The sequence below is a fragment of the Stigmatopora nigra genome, chromosome 6, assembly GCF_051989575.1.
Source record: "Stigmatopora nigra isolate UIUO_SnigA chromosome 6, RoL_Snig_1.1, whole genome shotgun sequence".
Lineage (NCBI taxonomy): Eukaryota > Metazoa > Chordata > Actinopteri > Syngnathiformes > Syngnathidae > Stigmatopora > Stigmatopora nigra.
In genome coordinates this window covers 8447870-8467583 of record NC_135513.1, presented here as the reverse complement: position 1 = coordinate 8467583, position 19714 = coordinate 8447870, and the positions used below count along the sequence as shown (strand labels likewise).

Here is a 19714-nt window from a genome sequence, read left to right as displayed (position 1 = left end):
TAAAGGTAGGTTAGGAACCAGGTAGGTAAGAAACCCGTGTCTAGTACCTTAACGATCTACTGATAGATCGCTATCTACATATTGAGCACCCCTTCTCTACACCTTGAGGCGGCTTTGAATGTGTAATAAGTAAGCTTTGGGCTAATGCCTTGCACCACACTGCAAAAGCGAGGGTTCCAAAATGGGCATCTGACTCGCGGTTTGTGTCCGAGAACAGAAATATACCTGGACAATGCATATAAAGTATATGCATTTATTGCATTCTTGAAATCCCCTCTTATACTATGAAGAATTCCTACGATTGGCTGGCAACAAATTCAGCGTTTATCTGGCCTCCTGAATCTTGGTAGCTGGGATAGGCTCCAGCACCCCTGCGACATTCGTTAGGGTAAGAAAATTAAACTCAAGCAATATTTTACTCTTTTTTAAGGCTCCAGAAAGTGGGGTAATCTGAGTGTTATCCTTTAGTTAGGCTATGCTCTCACTAGCATTCAAAATATTACTGTATTGTAAATGTTAGTGTAGGCAGTGTTTATCATGAACCACTAGAGTGCAGTCTAACACAGCACATCTAAAACCAGGCTTCCATTTCATATGGCATATTGGGTCAAAGGCCAGGAACTAGTCATCTATCATATGACTAATGTATTAGTTATCCAATAACATTTTTCACAATTTCATTATGTTGGCTTATGACACACATTGAAAGAATAAAAATGTGCTGGGTTTGCAATTTGGATTAATGTGTGACTTGAGTGTGTGCAACATTTTTGTTTGGGTACTATAATTAACCTTTTTGTGTGGTGTAACTGGTGTACAAAAACTTTGACCTGCAATGCCGCCCTTCCCAGGGGGTCACTTTTTCGCTTCTAAGTGTGCTTGTTACCATAGTGATCTTTTGCTCTGACAACACTTGTAACTTGACTCACCAGTCAGGTAGGGCAGGTAGCCATGACGTTCGTTGTAAATGATTCTGGCAGGAGTCGTAAGTGTGGAGGAAGGGCCAATATGAGAAGGAAAGTGAATGAACAAAAAGAAAAACTCACATCATGATTGCTTTTCTCTGAGGAAAATAAGAAAGAACAACAAACTGAAGGAGAAACACCATGGAGGGCAACTTTGGGGAGGAATATGAGACTTTTACTAACATCTCGCTGGCAGATGACCCAGGTAAAGCTTCGCAAAGTCTTCCTTTCTACATGTGAACAAAAAGGGAGGTTATTATCTCGTTTGAAAGTTAACTTGAAGGCATGTACACAGAAATTTAAACAACTTGAATTTTTCATTTAGTCTCAGTAGCAAATATCACATTTTAATCTAAAAACAAAGTTTACAACTGCTGTATGTGACTCCTTCCATAGCTGCTTTGCTCAGATCATTGTATGAAATCCAAAACATATCACTTTTTCATCCTTTTCTGGGACAATGGCTCATCAGGTTCGGCTGGTAGTGAGCTCCTGATTTGAGTGCCTTATACGCTCGTTGTTTTTTGAGTTTTTATGAGTGTGTGTAAAATGATTTTGAGTTATTTGTTTACCTGTGTGAATCTATGTTTACTCAGCTGCCAGTCTCTATATAAACCTTTTGGAAATTTTCCTTGCATTTCTTTTTCATTTGGCTTAATAAATAATTTCTTATATTTTTTCTGCGCGTGTACATGCTTTTGCATACATATTTCATGTCAGCTGGGATATGCTCCAGCACCCCCTGCGACCCTAATGAGGATAAACCAGTTCAGAAAATGAGAGATCAAGCACTGTCTTGTGTGTCGTTCTGGCGACCTCTGTTGGTCAATCTAGGCAAACACAAACGGAAGTGAGGAAACCTCATCAGATTCTCCCGTTGTCGTCATCGTCACTGAAACACCGCGCTAGTGGGGGTGTGTGTCCGTGTATGTGTGTGTCTTTCTGTCTGTCTGTCTCTGTTTACAACAAAAATCCGTGTTTCGGAAACTACGCGTTCTTAATTTTGGTGAGTGGGAACATGAAGGCACGTTTTCATCTGATGCTCTTTTCCGATCTTGTATTTATGATGTGTACATTGACGTCTAGGCGCAGTGGCCGAATGGAGTCAATAGGGTGGCATTGTAGAAATTAATATTATTCCCTAGGGCGTTTTGGGTGTGCACGCCTTTGCGTTTACGTTCTTTTTAGGAGATACTTCTATATATGTTGCGGTTTGTTTAGTGGGCATCGTGTCGACCCAGTTTGCCGCAAAAGCTTGTTAGCCGGCAAAGCTAACCCTGTTATCAGAGACATCACTGTACGTGGCTTATTTTTGCAAATATACCAGCTATACTGATCTAACGCATGAATTATCATCATCTACTTTTGATACTCATGTATCAGTTATTAATGTTGACAGTGTGCGTTTTGCCTTGTTTACTAATAGTGACATCCACACCGGCCTAAAAGGGGATTTCATTGGCGTTAAATGTCAACCTCACAGAGACTTTTATGAAGAAATAATAAGAATTAGAACTGTCATTTAGAGTAGAGTTTTGGTTTTGCTTTAGTGACTAAATTAATGGAGTTGCTCCAGTTAAAACACTGCACCTGCCAAGGTAATGTAGTTTTTAAAGTGTGCTTTGTTTATTCATAGTTAATCAGTAAAATCAGGTTTTGAATTGACCTGCAATTTAGATGTTTGATCAATAGATAACCTAGTGAGAAAAATGTGGGTGTGTCATCTGAAGGAACTAACAGGGTGCGGCATTTGCTGCTCAGATCCTTTGCATCAATCGATGCACCCTTGGTCGGGAATTTCTAAACTGTTTTCTTCACGTGACACTAAGAAAAAGACAGTTAAAGTGTCCCATTCCGAATTGATATCTACAAGTGAATGTTTACCGTCCACCCGTTCACACCAACAACTGTTAAGTTGTGCCTCTGCTGCATTGCATCTCATTTTTATAGGCTCTAACATTACAATGGCAAGGTGATATACTATATAGAGTTGCACTGTTACATTATAATATCTTGTGCAGCAACAAGATCTTTTCGAAAAGATGTGAAAATCAGAGCAGCAAAAGTACACCTTATGACAGGGGTAGGGAACCTATGGCTCGAGAGCCACATGTGGCTTTTTTGATGGGCGCATCTGGCTCACTGCTAACATGTGAGCTAAAAATATGGAAACCGCTGGTGACAGAGCTGAAATACTGCATTTAAGAAACAAATTGCATTAGACTTTTCTGGAATGCATACTATCATTGATTAGCAATTGCATAAGAATGTTGTCAATGTTGCTTTCCACTTTAAAAGTGCTGAAATTACTAAAAACAAAGGTACCCATTTATGTGTATTTTTACTTTTAAATTTAGAGTATGGCTCTTAAGGAATAACATTAGAAAATATGAATTGTTTATGGCTATCTTTGTCAAAAAGGTTCACGACTCCTGCCTTATGGTGATTATAGAACCACACTTGCTCATGAATAGTTTTTGTCATTCTTCTACAGTGGACAGGAGAACTGCAGCCCTGTATACTAAGCCAGAGAACGATCTCTTCATCATGAATTGCGACATAGATGGTATGTGTATTCCTTAGTAACTTCAGTGCAAATTATTGTAGTGTGGAAAGGATGCCAATTGATTCTCTTTCAGGGGACATGGAGAACCAGGTAGAAATAGAAGAGAAGACACGGCTAATAAATCAAGTGTTGGAACTTCAGCATACTCTGGAGGGTAAGTAATCATCCATTCTTGTTTTCTCAAACTGATTATGTGCCTAAATGAAACTTCAAGGGAATTTAATAATCCACACATCTGTGATTTTTTTTCACTAATTAGTAAATTAAAAAAATCTATGGCCAAGTATATTTCAGATTGACTGGGAAGAAAATATGAAGGCATAAAATGTGATGTCTACACTGATTTGTTATGTAGCTTGCTTTAAAAAGGGATAAATATTGATCATACAAACAGACACTTGAGCTCTGCCATTCACATGAAGTCTTACCATAAACAATTCTTGGGCGATCATGGCATTGAAACAGGCCTCTACTTGCACGAGGTTGCATGCATGCTTTGAAAATGTGCTGCTGCCTGAAGATGGAAAAAAACAGACAAAACATGTGAGAAAGTTTCAGAATTAATCTTTTGTTCTGATGAAAGTTGAGCGACATCACTACAGTAAAGGATATAAATAACGTTATGTGGAAGGTTGGGCAATTTAATTAAAATAAGAAATTAAAAATCCAATCTGTTCTTTCTTTAACACTATTTTTTCTGTCAAGATGGGTATGGTAAAGTTGTCTTTGTTCCTTTTAAATAAACCACAAGATTATGCTATTTTTTTCTTTCAAATCAAAATTTTACATCAACTTTATCATAACTTTCATAACTTCAACTTTCTACAGATGCATGCAAAAGTTAATGTGATTTTAACTGACCTGGAAAAAAGCATGAATTATTGTTTACAAAAGTTGAAGTCCACTAAATTAGTTCTATTTTCTGACTGAAAATATACTCAAAAGTGGAATATCCCTAAAATATAACTTTAGTGATGTATAAATAAAACAAAACAATCGCATTATTCAAACTTTTAAACCTATTCTCTTGAAGTTCTCAAATGTAGGATGCTTGTATTCATCAGTATGTTTTTGTATGGGTCATTTTTGTCCAAAAAAACCTATAAATCGAAAAACTTGTCTTGTTTTGTGCAGACCTGTCAGCACGAGTGGATGCAGTCAAAGAGGAAAATTTGAAGTTGAAGTCAGAAAACCAGGTTCTCGGTCAGTACATCGAGAACCTCATGTCTGCCTCCAGCGTCTTTCAGACCACGGATACCAAAAGCAAACGCAAATGAGTCAAGCTATGGAGAGACATGGTGCTGGACAGGTGCTACATAATCTCCCACACCTGGGCCCAAATGTACAATGCTTTTGTCACCTGTTCTTGGTTGCTGCGACAGTGATGATTCACAAATGTCATCTGGTACTTCTTGCAGGTTCGTTCATATTGGAGCAAAATCTGCAGATGTTCAGTCTTAATTAGTATGTGAAAAATAAACAAGTAAAAATACCTGCGTAGGTAACTTTTGAAGGCGTACAAATTCAAATATTTGCAGCTCACTGCCGAGCTTTAAAAAGATTTCAGTTAAACGTTCATTCATCCAGTTTCAAAAAATCATAAATGAAGACTCCTGTCAGATGACGACAATGATTTAGTTACGGGTCATGAGTGGCTTCATATTGTGATGTTTTTGGTCATAACATTGCGCTGGCATTACCAACCTGATTTTCTGTGATCCCAATTTCCCGTCTCAGCCTTCTGGCAACCTAACATATAAGTGGAGTAAACTGGCTATGACTTTTATTCTATCATGTTTTTGTTATTGCCATCATGGCCAAACATTGCATGTCTGTTTGGTTTTTGTCACTGCCCAATGATGTTGCTGTAAAGAAATGTATTAGAATGGCATGTACACTTGGTCACCCCTCATTTTGTTCTTTTAGGACATCTATAATGAACTATTGACTATTTTCACCTGTCATTTTGTTATTCGAGGATATCCATAATGAACTATTGACTTGTTTCATCTATCATGATACAAAAAAAATGACTTTTTGATGAAGGTTATTGTGGAAAATTGATCTGGATGAGGTAAGACAGGAAGATCAAGATGTGAGCAGAGAACAGATGCTTTCTATTTAAAAGCAGATAAGTGCATTTGAGTTTTATTGATCTACTGTGGAAGACCAGACCAGAAAATGTTCTCCACATTGAACTGAAAAATGAAGGGTGTGGCCTTTTCAAAATGAAATGATTAGCAGTAAATTGTAGTTCTCAAAAATGGATTGATTGGAAAAATAATGTCTCACCAGTATGTGGAATTGCTGCTGTTTAAAAAAAAAAGGGAAATGTTGTAATTTAAATTATTTTGATATATTAAGTTGTATGAAATTATTTTAGAGTACAGTACACCCTCCAGGATCCATCTTGTATAAAAAAGATACCCGGCACTGTTACTTTGAAACATTGTTTTTAATAAAAGCTTAAGATGTATACGCACTGTGGTTTTGTATTCTCTCTGCAACCAGCAAATTACACCTGAGACAAATAATTCCATATTAAGTACTGAATTATTTCATGTACAAACGTAACACTAGCAATGTGATGCCTTGCGAAATAATATAAACAGAGATGTTTATTTCCAGTGACGGGCAAAAACACTAAAAAAGCTGTGTGGTGGTAAAAGAAAAAATGAAATGCTCCAAGGCTAACCGGTCAGAACCTGCTTTGTGGGATTTTGCAAAAACTTCATAGAATTGGCAAAGTATTCAGTTGTTGCTAAGAACTACACATAATACCCCACTTCCTTAAGAGAGAGATATTTTCCACAGTGTACACTTCAACATTATCCTCCATCCAGCATTTATTCATTTTCTGAACCACTTATCCTCACAAGGAGGGTGCTGGAGCCTATCCCAGCTGACTTCGGGCACGAGGGTGGGTGAAACCTTCAATTGGTGGGCAGCCAATCGCAGGACACAAGGAGACAGACAACCATTCATGCTCACAGTCATACCTATGGGTAATTTAGTGTTTAACCAGCCTACCATCCATCCACACAAGCCCGGGGAGAACATACAAACTTCACATAGGAGCACCAACCTGACCTGGGATCAAACCCAGAAGCCATAATAATAATCTCTAAATTCTAAAGTACTGTAAAAGAGAAGTATTCATGTTTGCTTTTCTTCTCCATGTATTCAGACTGCAGGAACCTCTTGACACAGCATGGTGTTCGATTCCACTAGAATTCTTTAAAGTGGAAAAACTCAACTATACAGAAGCTTATTGCAATCAACTTAAAAACAAAAAAAGGCCAGCCCATTTTTCAAATGAACTTATTTTTTTTTTTTTTTATTAATTTGAAAAATGGCCAAAACATTTTTTGTTTTCGAGCTGTATGCAATAAGCTACCATACCATACAATTAGTAATTTTTGTCCTTATGTCCTTAAAAATGTTCTTGAAACAAAGGACATAAGGTCAAAGTCCAGTTGCTGTACACTGCCTTTACTCTGAGGAGACAAATGGGCAGATTGATGGTGCAAGAACAGAACCGAATGAATCAAGGTGATGCATGGGGATTGGTTGAATAAGGTTGACCAAATAAATCTTTTGAGGCACAAGAGTCAATGTTGGGAGAAAACAACGACCCAAAATCTTTGCTTATGAAAGGTGAACTGAGGAGACAGATGGAAATCTAACAGCCAGGGTGACTGTGGGCTATCAAGAAATGGGGATAGCTTGCTCTGTCCTGCTCAGGCAAGGAACGATGGCTCTTCCAAGTCGTCCCTTAAGAGATCCAGTTTACCCTCCCCTTCCTAACAACTTATTTGTTGCTCATGACATTGTCACTGGCTCCCTCCAGCTGGAAGAAAGGAAGTAAACGACCAACCTTTAGCGAGTTGAAACAGTAATCAGGTCAAATAAAATAGGTATTACATGATATTTAATACACAATATTTAGGGTGCATTCTGTATTTTAGCTATATTTCAGACAATTTTGTGTTTACAAGACTTTTTTCTGTCGTAAACTTATTTATACCGGTCAACCTCACGTACATACAGTTGTTTAAGGGCAAAGGTGCCATATTCAGTAATAAGGAAATGAAACCCAACCGATTCATCTAAATTTTTTTCTCTCCAGGCCTTTACGTAAAAAAAATGGTTATGAAGCATACAAATTGCGCCAATATATTTTCAGCCTAACTTCTGACCACGGTAAACAATATTCTGGTCCAGTATTCCTAGTAGTCCTGCTCACTTACCTCCTCCTCCTCTTCTTCTTCTCGATTGTCCACCACCCTCTTGTTGATCCTCTTTTAGATCATCCGTGTCCTCTTCTGTCTCTATTATAGTATTAAGTGACAGTGTTTAAATGTATTGGAAAAGCAGTATTATAAGAAATGTGTGTGTCTGTCTTACTTGTAGCTTCATCTACGGCAGTTGGCTTTACATCTTTGTCATTTGTGCCTGCTGCTTCTTCTTCTTCTTCTTCTTCTTCCTCTTCTTCTTCTTCTTCCTCTTCCTCCTCTTCTATATCTGCCTGTGGCAAATCCACTTTCTTGTACACATAATCATTTGTTTTCTGTAATAAAGAACCATATTGGATTAAGATTGAGCAGATTACTATGAATACATGACATAAATAGCACAGGCAGAGTACCTTCGGCCAGCAGAAAAGCACAACAAGTCCAACAGGCAGACCGACTGTTAAGATGTAGACCACCCAGAGCCATGGGCGCTCTTCTGCTGCAATCATCAGCTGGGCAAAAATCCCAGGCTGGTGGGGTGGAGGGGATTTATTTAGGATAATTGTTTCTATAACTGAGCATTCTAATGAAATGATTAACAAGACTTACCTCATTAGCACTGGCCACCAGCTTTTTTAAACCCCAGCTGTCTGAGGCCCAACGGTCAGCAATTTCTTTGCGGGTGGTAATAATGAAGTTGTCGAAGTATATATCGGAAGTCATGGACCACAGTTCTAAGCCCACAGCTTTGACAGGCGCCATTTTGAATGGGTGCAGATCCTCAAAATATTCTGGGTTGATTATTTTACGAGGCTTCCAAGCACCCTATGGAGGAAAAACTGAAATGAAGCTCAATAAAGAAGTATTGATATACAGTTGCAGGGCCTGATTTACTAAAATCGTAAGAGAAAAATTGCATGTTGCTGCTGTATCTTTTTGCAGAGAACAGAAAAAGTACGAAGTTGGCAAGTACAGGATCACTGAGAATAATTTGCTAACCCCTCAGCTGCCAGACCCCACCATAATCCTGTCAATTTTCATACCGATTTATATGAGCAATCAATTTTACCCCCATTTCTGCATGTTTAAAATCTTCACTTAATCATACCCAGATGATAGCAAAAGTAATTTCAGGCAGCAAGTGGTGAGTTACCTGAAAGTTGGGGTTATCAATCAGTGGGGCCTTCCACTTGCCCTTATAAAGAGGGTTGTTAATCATGGGTGGCTTCCATGGACCACACCCTGGAGCACTTTGACAGTTTGAGTTGGGGATCTTTGGGGGCTCCCATTCTCCGTCCATCTTGTCATCCCTACACACAGAAGAGCTATCAGGCTACCTTGTTCTTCAGTATGAATTAGTTATGTCCCTATCCTGTACTCAGTGTTGGTATCTGCCCCAGATATGGCTATTTTTGGGTTATATGGCAGTATCGGATTTGGTCATATGCTGATCCAGAATTGGCATTACTATGGTGCTTTTTGGTTGCTGTAAATAAAGCCTTTAGGCCCACATGTCTGCTGTATGGGACTATTTATTTTCAGAAATAGTTTTGAAGAAGGATAAGGAATACAAAAAAAATATTTATAATTTACTGCATGTGATATTAAAAATGATTTGTCATTTACTGCTTGTAATATTAAAAATGAGTTGTCATTTACGGCTTGTAATATTAAAAATGATTTATCATTTACTGCGTATAATATTAAAAACGATTTATTATTTACTGCGTATAATATTAAACATGATTTATCAATTACTGCTTGTAATATTATATGCATTATTTCCACTGGTATAAAAATGTTGGTATAACGGATTGGTATTTGCAGAACTTAGCCTGAAAAAAATTGGATCAGAAATAAAAAATTTAAAAAGATCAATAATCAGGATATCTGTGGAATGAATAGCCAAACTATAGCCTATTCTAAGCAACCTACATTAAATCATGAGGGAATAATAAAATGATAATAATGTTCCAAAAAAAGCATAGGCTGATTCCCAAATGCCCAGTTACACGTTTTGCTTTGTAATTGTGTTATTTTTTGTTTGTTGGACATATATAGTCCATGTTTCCATACCAGTCTTCTGGTTTCTCAGCATTTGGGTCGGAGATGTATTCAGCGTCGTCATCCAGCCAGCCCTCAGGCTTCAATGCATTTGGATCTTCAATTTTAGCAGGTGCATCCTCATCCCTGTTTGTTTTTACAACAAATATATTTGTAATTAGAAATTCACTGGAAACATAGGTTATGCTATTATGCAGTTTTTCAATCACCAGGCATCAGGCTTGGAAGCATCAGGGTCAGGAATCTTGGGCCTTTCATCCCATTCTTCAGGCTTGGAGTCGTTTGGATCGTCAATTTCTTTTGGCGGGTTGACTGGCGGAACCACATCATTCAGCAAGTTGCCACGACTCACACTCGACTGGTCAATGAACACCTCATAGCTGTTGTCTGGGTTTAGGACTGGAAATAGAAACACAGAGATGTACAAAATATTGCTGGTGTGTAATAGCAAGTTGATGTGGTATTATGAGGTTGCTTTATATCACGTGTCAAATTGGCGGCCCGGGGGCCAAATTTGGCCTGCCGCATCATTTTGTGTGGCCCGGGAAAGTCAGTCATGATTGCTGACTTTCTTTTTTAGGATGAAATTAAAATGAGGGCTATAGATGTATATTAAATTTCCCTATTTTCCCCCTTTTAAATCAATAATTGTAATTTTTTAATACATTTTTCTGTGTTTTTAGTTCAAAAATCATTTTGTAAAATCTAAAAATACATTAAAAAAAGCTAAAATAAACATTGTTTTAGATCTATAAAAAAACTGAATATTCCGGGCTTTAAATCCAGTGCCCACACAAACACCACCATACCCAGAGTGTAGAGATGAGTGTTCTTGTCAGTGTAGAACTTCTTAAGATCAACAGCTGCTCGCTTGGCATGCTTTTCCTCAATATCTCTGTTCAAGGGATTCTCGTGTCGGAAGATGAAGTGCACCTTGTAGTCCTCCCCGCACTTGTCGGGTCCAAACATGATAGAGTAGGGTGTGCGATCATGGAATTGCTCCTAAAGGCCAGGAAAATGTACTGAATCCACAAACCTGTCTCTAAGGTAGTAGACGAGCAGTCTGATACTAATGTAAAGGCATTTTTTTATTATCATCATGAATTTATACTTTGCACATATTGATCACTTTTTCATATATGTATGAAATAGTCTACTCACCAGATTCACGTCACCAGTGTCTGAAAGCATTTTAATATAAGCTCCACCACAGTCAATGCCATCCTGAAAATTAACCTCGTACCTAGAAAATGACAGAAAAAAATGTACTTTCAAGACAGTTTAAGACAGTTTGTGGGGAAAACATTCCTTTTAGTTAAGAAAAATGTGAAATGTACTGACTGTACTATTAAGGGTTCATTCTCAAAGATGAAAGGTTTGTCAAGCATGGCGGCAATGGCATGATGCTTAGCACGGGACTTGAGCACCAAGCCTTTATCTCCTGGAATTTTATTTTCCTTCAGCTGCTCCACAGCCCACTTCCCTACATTTACCATAACACAGAAATTCAACAATGATTTTTGTAGAGAAAAACATGGATTTGCTCTTTGGGAAGAAAAAAAAATCTAATAATTAAACACAAGCATCACTTTCACATGTTGAATAGGAGCAGGAAACCAACCATCATATTTGGCGACGTCATCATCTGTATCTTCCTTCACAGTTTGAGACAACTGCCATCTACAAGAAAATACAGAAAGTAGAAATGGCTCAAATGAAGTTAGAGCTGCCCTGTTGCTAATGTCATTGTTATGTTTACTTGTTCTTATCTTTGCTTTTTTTTACAAACAAAACTGTCATTAAATTTTCACATACTACATTGCACTCCAAGTCCTGAATGCATTTTATGAAGACAATACCTGCCAAATGTGCCATCATCAAATGTCTCAGCAAAGTGGACATCTCCAGTAGGCACAGGAGTCTCATATGTTACCTATAAAGTCAACATAACAAAAATAAATTGGACTAACATAGCCTTGTTTGTAGTTCCACTGAGTGCACAGCACAGAACTTCTCTACTTACTTGAAAGGAAACCTCGTCTTTGGCTATGGTTTTATGGTCTGTTTGTTTTGCCATATCTTCTTCATCTTCCTCCTCCTCCTCCTCTTCGTCCTCCTCCTCTTCCTCGTCACCGACCAAAAGATCCATTTCCTCCTCGTCCAAGTCTACCTCCTTATCGACATCTGATAGGCCTGATTCAGAGCGCTTTTGTGATGCTACCAATGCCACGGTTAGGGCAAAGAGGAACAACATCCGCCACATCCAGCGCCTGTCCAGCTTCATCTTTAAAAGACAAAAGGAAATGGCTTGGAGAATGAGTAAACTAGATTAAGTGTATAAAATTATTTAGGGCTGAGAGACTGGTAATGGAGAAAAGGGGCATGACATCACTCCAGCACAAAGACAAAGAGACATGATCAAAATCTGTCCCGCATGGTTGGTTCCCTCTTATATCAAAGAATGCTACTAGTCGACCAAAAATAGTAAAAAAATAAAAGTATATGCATAATAGGGTGTATTAACGGATGAGTGCTTAGCACATCAGCCTCACAATTTTGGGGTACTGGGTTCAAATCCAGGTCGGTCCACCTGTGTGGAGTTTGCATGTTCTCCATGGGCCTGTGTGGGTTTTCTCTGGGTACTCCGGTTTCCTTCCACTTTTCAAAGACATGCATGGTAGACATGTTGGACCCCCCCTAAATTGCCCCTATGTGAGTGTGAATGGTTTTCTGTCTCCTCGTGCCCTGCTATTGGCTGGCCGACCGATTCAGGGTGTGCCCCGCCTCTCAGCTGGGATATGCTCCAGCACCCCCCGCAAACCATGTGAGGATAGAGTGGTTCAGAAAGTGAATGAATATATAAATATATAACTGCAAAGAAAAAAATAGTCAAAAAAGGGGTTAAAGTTGTTAATTGTCAACTTTTGAATGGCCGTCCACTACTATCCCCGAAAGGGTTAAAATTTAACCCTTTCATTCCATTCAAAACCATTGCCATCCATTACAAAGCTTGTCAGTGATCTTCACAACCAGGTAAAATGAATTGGATGTCGTGGCAGCAAATGGGTTAAATTATATTATATAGCATGAAAATATGCAGTAAAGTAAAAATAATAATTAAAAAAAGAAGTAAACTGCCCATCAATTTTTAATCAGACGAACGATTGATAAAATATAAATTACGAGGGATGTATATCACAAGTGCTCTCTAAGCAAACATTTATACAATTATTTATAAAGCCCTTTTAAAAAAAATAAAAGAGCAAAAGGTGTTGGGACAGGTCACCGAGCTAACATGGCTGCCCGTGAAATTCACGACGTCCAAGAACGCTTGCTGCAGCAGCACCTGCTCCTTCAACTTATGTATTTATCACACCATCATAAATCAGCAAATAGGACGCGATTCGGCATATTTTCCAAAATGTCGCGATCCAAAGAGAATAATGGAACAATGGGAACCGATGGATATAGTGCAAGAAGCCCAAACGATGTGATGTTATCGCATATTGCATGCATTTGAAGCGATTTCGAAGGATGCATGAGGAATGAATGAGAGGGGACAAACCTTGCGTCGTGTTGTCACGGAGAAATTCTACACCAAACACTGCCAACATACACTTTGCAACGTCGCTATATCGGTTGCTCTTAGTCAGATGACAACATTGAATGCATCGAACAGTTCAATGGTGAAACGGTTCCAACAGGACCAGAGTGCTGAGACCTACGCATGCGCAATGACAAACGTCCTTAGTCACTTATTAACAGTGTACCTTGAATGAATACCGGCCAATTTAGAAAGGTTGACTATTATGCGAGTTTTTGCATTCATTTTAGTCATTACATTGCAAAAAACACTGAATTCGGTGAAGAGCTGTGTTTAGATTTTGCATTGGCTATCGTGTAAATTCACACACGTTGTGGTTAAGAGTTGTGGGAGGGTCCTGTGTGTATTAACTACAAATGTAGATATGTATTTCTGATTATTCCTATTTTGTGTTATTGCTAAATAATTTGAATCGACATTTTAAGTGTGTAATTAATCATTTAATGCATCTCTGAAGTTGGTGAAAAACTAAGGCGGTTGAAAATTGAACAATTAAAGTGCTGGCTCCATAAAATATAATGTTGTGTTCAGCTAACAGCACTGCCACAAAATGACCGACAAGTGGTAACGACTTTCCGTTTGGCTAACAGCACATATGCGCATCTAGCGCCTTCTACAGGCCCGTTGAGGCGTGACTTAGTTTTTTTCCGGGTTAAAGTTTACAGTACAATTTTGGCCACAGCATGCATGTGCAAATCATCCTTTCTTAAATTTAAGATCACTCGTAAACTATTAACGCAAAAATGAAGGAGACGCCGTTGTCAAATTGTGAAAGAGATTTCTTGCTGAAAGCTATCCAAGAGAAAAAAGTAAGTACTGCTCTCTCATTTGGAAATGCTATCTGCTGCTGATCAAAACATTGGAAATGGTTATGAATATATACTGTATTACAATAACTTTATATCCATTAATGTATAAATTAAGTCATGTTAAGCAATGTTCCTCCTACAGCGGTTAGATGGACGTCAGACGTATGACTACAGAAAGTTAAAGATCATGTTTGGAACTGACTTTGGATGCTGCTTTGTGGAACTGGGCAAAACAAGGTGAATACACACTAGATACTCTTAAACTGTTATTGTATCTTAAAATTCAACCATCACTGTATTGTTGTAAACGTTTCTTCCACTATTGACTCCCAATATAAAATGAAAGGCACATCTTGGTACCAGAAGTCTACAAATCTGTCAAAAGTTACTGTTATACCCTGAATTTAAACTGGAAACACAAGGAGAAATAACAGCTCATACAGTACATGCTTACAAAGTTTATAAAGTGACCCATTCGAGGGATGGTTCAAACTACCCAGAGCTTTTAAAATAGTAAAAAAGAACAACCGCCACCACGCTAATCTTGAAAACACATTACAATACGTACCTCAATGTTTAAGTGTTAAAGTCTTGTCATTAAACAGGGTCATGGCCCAAGTATCCTGTGCGCTGGTGGCCCCGAAGGAGAACCGGCCAAATGAGGGAATCATGTTCTTCAATATAGAACTGTCACCCATGGCTTCACCTACATTCGAGCAAAGCAGGTGAAGAACAAACTTAGACTTACTACAGCTGTTGGAGTGCCTCTACAGTTTTTTTTCCATACAAATGTGTGGTTTTCTTTCTCCAAAGACAATCAGAGATGTCAGTGAAGCTAAATCGACAGCTAGAGAGATGCTTAAGGAACTCCAAGTGCATCGATACAGAGTCCTTGTGTGTCGTGTCTGGGGAAAAGGTACAAATCAACAGTTGAAAAATATAAGTAGACTTTCGGAATGATGACAGTACTACATTTGGATGAGCAGGTCTGGGAAATTCGGGTGGATGTACACATACTTAATCATGATGGGAACCTGAAGGATGCCACCAGCATTGTTGCAATCGCTGCTCTGTGCCACTTCAGGAGGCCCGATGTTGGAATCCAGGGAGATGAAGTCACTGTGGTGAGTTCAAAATAGACATTGCAATGTATATCCTATGAGTTTAATTGTCAAAAATCCTTTGTTTCTGGGGGTGAATGAGTTGACCTGTCTTCTGTTTGCATATGCATATGCTGCAATTGAATCTTTTTGGTCTTCCAGTATAGTACAGAAGAAAGAGATCCAATTCCTCTAAGTATCTACCACATGCCCATCACTGTCAGCTTTGCTTTTTTCCAGCAAGGGTAAGTCAGGCTTCAACATATAAAACACAGATTGTTAGAGAGACAATCTGTGTTTTATATGTCATGAACTTATTCTTTCAGCTTGTCTAAAAGACACAATATATTGTACTTAATAGAATGTTATATGGTGGTCTTAAGGTTGGCCTTGCAATTGTTGTGAGTTTGGAATAGGGCGAGATGGTCCGAGGGTATTCTTACGGGCCGTATGTTTGACACCAATGAACTTTCTGTGCAGGACCTATCTTCTTGTAGATCCAAGTGAACGGGAGGAGCGTGTAATGGATGGCTTGCTGATGATTGCAATGAACAAGCATAGAGAAATATGTTCCATCCAATCGAGTGGTGGCATCATGTTACTCAAAGAACAGGTATGTTATTAGTATTTTCTATCATTTTTAACTTTTTACAATGATAACTTGGATTAAGAATGGAAAAATGATGTTTGTTCCATTAAAGGTAATGAGATGCAGTAAAATAGCCAGCGTCAAAGTGTCCGAAATCACAGAACTCATCACTAAAGCTCTGGAGAATGACAGAATGGCACGGTGAGTTGGCCATCATCTAGTTGAGTGTTCAATAATGAAAGTCCAGCTCTTTTTTTTTTTAATGATCATTCCAAACCATTTTTCAGGAAGTCAGGTGGCAAATTTGGCTTTGCCGAGTCAATGGCTCAGGAGAGAATTACTGCTATGAAAAAGGAGGAGACGTCAGTCGAAATGACAGATGCGAAAGTTGGAGCCAGTGACGTTGTCGTGCAGGCCGAAGACCCCACTGAGACGTATCTTACATCTGATGTAAAACTCAAATGCTTTTCTTTTTTTTCTCTTTACTATTTTGGAACCTTAACAAAATAATAACTAGAAGTCAGTCAGTGGTGGTGCCCCTCCCGGGCATAGGCCAAGTTGGCCAAGGGGTCAAAAACAGCTGGGGACTGGAAGAGGATGAAGAGGAAGAATATAAAAGCGATCACGATCAAGAAACAGTTATGGAAGTGGTAGAAAAACAGGTGAAAGGTAGGGAAGATTTGCATTCATCAGTTTAAATGCTGTTGCTATTTGTATGTCCGTAAAGCAAATTAATGAATGGCATATTTGATTCCAGCTGACGTGGTTGAGATATCTGACAGTGAAGAGGAAGAAGTGGTCATACTTGAAGCGGAGCCAGTGGAAAAAGTTCAAAAGTAACTTTCCTGTGTGGTCATAGCAAGCTTGGACTTCTCTGGCTTATATTATATTGTTGTCTTTTTGAATATGATTTTATTTGTCTCAATTGTTTTATGTCACAACAACTCTACATTTTAGCAGCTTGTACACAAGACTTGCATCTCATATATGTTTTTTTTTTCGCTGACAGGAAAAAAAGTTCTAAATCCTGCCCAAAGGAGTCAGCAGCGTCAAAGAAACTGCACAAAAAAATGAGAAATTCTTCTTTATCATTGCTTTACTTTAATAAACTGAGTTAATGTTCTGTGCTTTGAGGGCACTCAACATTTTTTTAAAAAAAATTGGAGTTAATTTTGTGGGTACTGATTTGAAGGATGAGTTAAGCTTTGGAAACATTTTTATATAAATATGTTTGAATTACTTTTCATAGTGAAGTCCTTGTATTTGTTAATTACTTTTCCAAATCGCTTATCCTTACAAAGGTCGTGGGGTGGGTTAGAAATCCTATCCTGATATTTGATTAGTTTGTATAAAAATACAGATATGAAAACATGCACATGAGAGTACACCCCCCCCTTAATGCACAATATACCTGTGTTCCATAAGTGCAGTTACATTACAATTAACGTAGTTTAACAGATTTAAAATAGGCACAAATGAGGCCTCTTAGATGTTTTATGAAAAAAAAATAGAAACAAATATTAGATTGCCAATCTATGGCAATATTACTTCAACACCCATTAGTTATAGGAATATGGCACTACTTTTAATTTATAGTGCAATGCATAAAAGATTGTAAAAACGAGTTAAACATCATTCCCATGAAAATCTCTCTTTAGAAATAAATGGCAAAAAAATAGGAGCCTGAGCAGGTTCCACCGAGATTTGAACTCGGATCGCTGGATTCAGAGTCCAGAGTGCTAACCATTACACCATGGAACCTTGGCTACGTCACCACGCTTCAGTTGAGTACATATAGTGTCTGTCTGACTCAACCTGAAACGCCGGCGTAAAGAATTAGAGTGGGATCTATGTGATTTGCACTACTGATGTTTGTCCAAATAAAAAAAAAACATGTCTCTTTTATATTTAGCAGTCTTTAACAAATTTCTAGGAGCGGCAGGGGCTATTTAGCCGGCAACAGGCCAAATAGTCTACATGGCCCCATACGGCTGGCTATTTAGCCAGCGTGACAGTATATCTTATTTATTTATATAGTAAACCCTTACCCCCTATTCCTATTTTCACAACTTTTATCAAATAACAGTGCACTATCTCAGATTTATATTAATTTTGCTCTGATTTGTCCTTGAGTCATCAAAACACAGGGATACTACTTTCATTGTAGACTATAAGAAAAGTCAATCCATTATGAGAATTGAAATTTGGCAATATTTCTCCCATTTCTCAAGCAATACCCACAATAATTGGCAGTTATTGTTTATTTTATAAGTGGCAATAACATTAAATTTCAATAAGATTGGTTGAATGGTTTAGAAAATCACATATTCACTCAATGGTAAATAATAGTCATTAAATCCATATTCACCTAATGTTAAAATATATCAATTGCATGCGAATTGGGTGAACAGGAAACATTTTTAACTGTCCATTTGATCTTTGTCAAATTTGGCAATGACAAAGAAAAGTATGGCAATTAGTAGTGTACTGGTTCGCATACATTTTTGTAATATTCATGCAATTAAAATAACTGACTGTACATAACATGTCAATCTCCAAGGGGCAATTGACTTTTTTTTTCAAATTGTATCTGTTTGAAATGTGTAATTATCTTAATTAACAGACACACCTCTGGATGACATTTGAATGTTACTATTATCGTTAAATCTTCTGTTATTCTTAACGAGTCTGCATGCATATAAAAAATTAGTACCGAAAAAATGTATAGACTGTATCATATTACTTTTCAGAGCTTAAAGAACGGTTGCCAATAGCTCTGTTCTTCTTTTTCTGTAATGTGATAATCATCACTGCACAAAGCACTCAAATATTTGCAATACCAAGAAAGATAGTTGATGACATGTACATTGAAAAAAAACCTATCCCAGAATGTGGTTTTAAACCAGATTATCCTAATCGTGCAAAAATGTGGACGTTTTAAAATTTTGAGAACCAATGTTGGTAATAATAGAACACCTAAAACCATGCACCATGATAGTCCTTAAACAAAACAAAAAAAGTATTTGTAGCCACACGTCTTTTTGATGGATGGTACTTCAGAAAAAACAACACTTTGGTCATGCTGGCTCAACTTAATTCTTGTGCAATCTTGCCTTGCAACTCACTTCACATAACTTTCCCTACACATACTTGTAAGTAAAACAGCTTTGTTCATATGTTTGCCTCAGAATTCACCCCCCCCCCCCCCCCACACACGTGCATACTCACACTCACATGTAGACACATGGCTCAGTGAGTGGAAAAGTACTGGTCAAAGCAGCACATGTACTATCACAGACTAGTGGCAACCCCCTTGTATAGTATCTTCATGATAGAAGAATAATAACAACCTTGGATTAGTCGCTCAAGGAGAAATCCAATTTGAAACTTGGCTCTAGAATACTGAAGCTATACACAATTTAATCCATAATAGATATGATACATATACAGGGGTTATGCAAAAACATTGCCTTGAGGGTACCTTCCTCAGGGGGCGACCCCAACAGTTCCCAAATTCCAAAGTGGATTTTTACTTGTTTTCTCTGGTTATTCCAATATATTGTTTTAAAAAAAAAACTTTACTAGACACCACAGGTACAAAGCCAAGTGTGTACAGACAACTGTCTATGTATTAATGACATTGAATATTAATTCTAATAACCTGTTGATAAAAATAAATGCAGGATTATAACTGCTCTTGATTTTAAAATTCAAAAAGTGCATTGCTACGGGATCATTGGGAAAGAGTAAAACAAGTGAAAAAATTCATTCATTCATTCATT

At 37.9% G+C, this 19714-nt stretch overlaps 3 protein-coding genes and 1 non-coding gene across 6 annotated transcripts; 2 read left to right on the top strand and 2 right to left on the bottom strand.

Annotated features, from left to right (window-relative positions):
• Positions 1-970: 970 nt before the first annotated feature.
• scoca (short coiled-coil protein a) lies at positions 971-6007 on the top strand. 2 transcript variants are annotated; one of them, XM_077718745.1, is made up of 4 exons: positions 971-1170; positions 3460-3531; positions 3605-3685; positions 4666-6007. In XM_077718745.1, exons 1-4 carry the CDS (start codon positions 1107-1109, stop codon positions 4806-4808), a joined length of 360 nt encoding a protein of 119 aa, XP_077574871.1. In that variant the 5' UTR covers positions 971-1106; the 3' UTR covers positions 4809-6007. The 2 variants fall into 2 exon arrangements, with proteins under 2 accessions (XP_077574871.1, XP_077574872.1); XM_077718746.1 differs by lacking the exon at positions 971-1170 and adding an exon at positions 1807-1971.
• clgn (calmegin) lies at positions 5968-13578 on the bottom strand. 2 transcript variants are annotated; one of them, XM_077718742.1, is made up of 15 exons: positions 13396-13578; positions 11854-12114; positions 11690-11763; positions 11452-11510; positions 11172-11313; positions 10992-11073; positions 10640-10832; positions 10040-10229; positions 9843-9956; positions 8920-9076; positions 8376-8591; positions 8180-8296; positions 7939-8101; positions 7787-7862; positions 5968-7383 (listed from the first exon to the last, which is right to left on the bottom strand). In XM_077718742.1, exons 2-15 carry the CDS (start codon positions 12112-12114, stop codon positions 7365-7367), a joined length of 1863 nt encoding a protein of 620 aa, XP_077574868.1. In that variant the 5' UTR covers positions 13396-13578; the 3' UTR covers positions 5968-7364. The 2 variants fall into 2 exon arrangements, with proteins under 2 accessions (XP_077574868.1, XP_077574867.1); XM_077718741.1 differs by having other exon boundaries at positions 5968-7381; positions 7782-7862; positions 13396-13577.
• A 443-nt stretch (positions 13579-14021) lies between these two features.
• Positions 14022-17185, top strand: exosc9 (exosome component 9). The gene is made up of 12 exons (XM_077718744.1): positions 14022-14243; positions 14386-14480; positions 14849-14968; positions 15057-15159; positions 15230-15367; positions 15506-15588; positions 15824-15956; positions 16045-16133; positions 16220-16366; positions 16450-16601; positions 16690-16768; positions 16942-17185. Exons 1-12 carry the CDS (start codon positions 14178-14180, stop codon positions 17048-17050), a joined length of 1314 nt encoding a protein of 437 aa, XP_077574870.1. The 5' UTR covers positions 14022-14177; the 3' UTR covers positions 17051-17185.
• A 436-nt stretch (positions 17186-17621) lies between these two features.
• trnaq-cug (transfer RNA glutamine (anticodon CUG)) lies at positions 17622-17693 on the bottom strand. The gene has a single exon. It is a non-coding gene; the product is annotated as a tRNA-Gln (tRNA).
• Between the last annotated feature and the right edge of the window lie 2021 nt (positions 17694-19714).

What these genes read in the sequence shown, in the direction of transcription:
- exosc9 (XM_077718744.1), top strand. Translation starts at nt 14,178, where the DNA reads ATGAAGGAGACGCCGTTGTCAAATTGTGAAAGAGATTTCTTGCTGAAA. An exon ending in GAGAATGACAGAATGGCACG is followed by an intron (nt 16,134 to 16,219) that starts GTGAGTTGGCCA and finishes ACCATTTTTCAG; the next exon opens with GAAGTCAGGTGGCAAATTTG. An exon ending in GCCGAAGACCCCACTGAGAC is followed by an intron (nt 16,367 to 16,449) that starts GTATCTTACATC and finishes AATAATAACTAG; the next exon opens with AAGTCAGTCAGTGGTGGTGC.
- scoca (XM_077718745.1), top strand. Translation starts at nt 1,107, where the DNA reads ATGGAGGGCAACTTTGGGGAGGAATATGAGACTTTTACTAACATCTCG. An exon ending in CTCGCTGGCAGATGACCCAG is followed by an intron (nt 1,171 to 3,459) that starts GTAAAGCTTCGC and finishes ATTCTTCTACAG; the next exon opens with TGGACAGGAGAACTGCAGCC. An exon ending in CATGAATTGCGACATAGATG is followed by an intron (nt 3,532 to 3,604) that starts GTATGTGTATTC and finishes ATTCTCTTTCAG; the next exon opens with GGGACATGGAGAACCAGGTA.
- clgn (XM_077718741.1), bottom strand. Translation starts at nt 12,114, where the DNA reads ATGAAGCTGGACAGGCGCTGGATGTGGCGGATGTTGTTCCTCTTTGCC. An exon ending in AAGACGAGGTTTCCTTTCAA is followed by an intron (nt 11,764 to 11,853) that starts GTAAGTAGAGAA and finishes TTGACTTTATAG; the next exon opens with GTAACATATGAGACTCCTGT. An exon ending in TGGTGGCCAGTGCTAATGAG is followed by an intron (nt 8,297 to 8,375) that starts GTAAGTCTTGTT and finishes CCACCCCACCAG; the next exon opens with CCTGGGATTTTTGCCCAGCT.